The sequence below is a fragment of the Apteryx rowi genome, unplaced genomic scaffold, assembly GCF_003343035.1.
Source record: "Apteryx rowi isolate R43461 unplaced genomic scaffold, aptRow1 scaffold_2434, whole genome shotgun sequence".
In the NCBI taxonomy this organism is placed as follows: domain Eukaryota; kingdom Metazoa; phylum Chordata; class Aves; order Apterygiformes; family Apterygidae; genus Apteryx; species Apteryx rowi.
The window spans coordinates 4,141-5,028 of record NW_020448791.1 but is presented as its reverse complement, the minus strand read 5'-3'; the positions used below and the strand labels follow the sequence as shown (position 1 = coordinate 5,028).

At 52.1% G+C, this 888-nt stretch overlaps 1 protein-coding gene across 1 annotated transcript; it reads left to right on the top strand.

Moving 5' to 3' along the window:
- Positions 1-6: 6 nt before the first annotated feature.
- Positions 7-852, top strand: LOC112966461 (olfactory receptor 14J1-like; the record flags this gene model as incomplete). The annotated part of the gene is made up of 1 exon (XM_026066589.1): positions 7-852. A coding segment is annotated over exon 1 (738 nt), but the record flags the coding sequence as incomplete, so codon positions are not given.
- Positions 853-888: the final 36 nt, after the last annotated feature.

Sequence of the window (888 nt, the reverse complement as noted above, 5' to 3'; positions counted from 1 at the left end):
CAGGAGCTGCAGCTGTTGCACTTCTTGCTCTTCCTGGGCATCTACCTGGCTGCCCTCCTGGGCAACGGCCTCATCATCACAGCTGTAGCCTGYGACCACCRCCTCCACACCCCCATGTACTTCTTCCTCCTCAACCTCTCCCTCCTCGACCTTGGCATCGTCTCCACCACTGTCCCCAAATCCATGGCCAATTCTCTGACGGACACCAGGGCCATTTCCTACTTGGGATGTGCTGCACAAGTATTTTTATTTGTCTTCTTGTTAGGAGGAGAATATTCTCTCCTCACTGTCATGGCCTATGACCGCTATGTTGCCATCTGCAGACCCCTGCACTACGGGACCCTCATGGGCAGCAGAGCTTGTGTCAGAATGGCAGCAGCTGCCTGGGGCGGTAGTTTTGTCAATGCTCTCCTGCACACTGCTAACACATTTTCCATACCACTCTGCCAAGGCAACACAGTGGACCAGTTCTTCTGTGAAATTCCCCAGATCCTCAAGCTCTCCTGCTCAGACTCCTACCTCAGGGAAGTTGGGCTTATTGCATTTAGTGCTTCTGTAATATTTGTGTGTTCCATTTTCATTGTGCTGTCCTACGTGCAGATCTTTACTGCTGTGCTGAGGATCCCCTCTGAGCAGGGACGAAACAAAGCCTTTTCCACATGCATCCCTCACCTGGCCGTGGTCTCCCTCTTTGTCAGCACTTACATGTTTGCCTACCTGAAGCCCCCCTCCATCTCCTCCCCGGCTATGGATCTGGTGGTAACTGTTCTGTACGCAGTTGTGCCTCCAACTCTGAACCCYCTCATCTAYAGCATGAGGAACAAGGAGCTCAAAGATGCCCTGAGGAGAGTGATTTCATGGACATTTTTCAGCAGTGGTAACATTGCC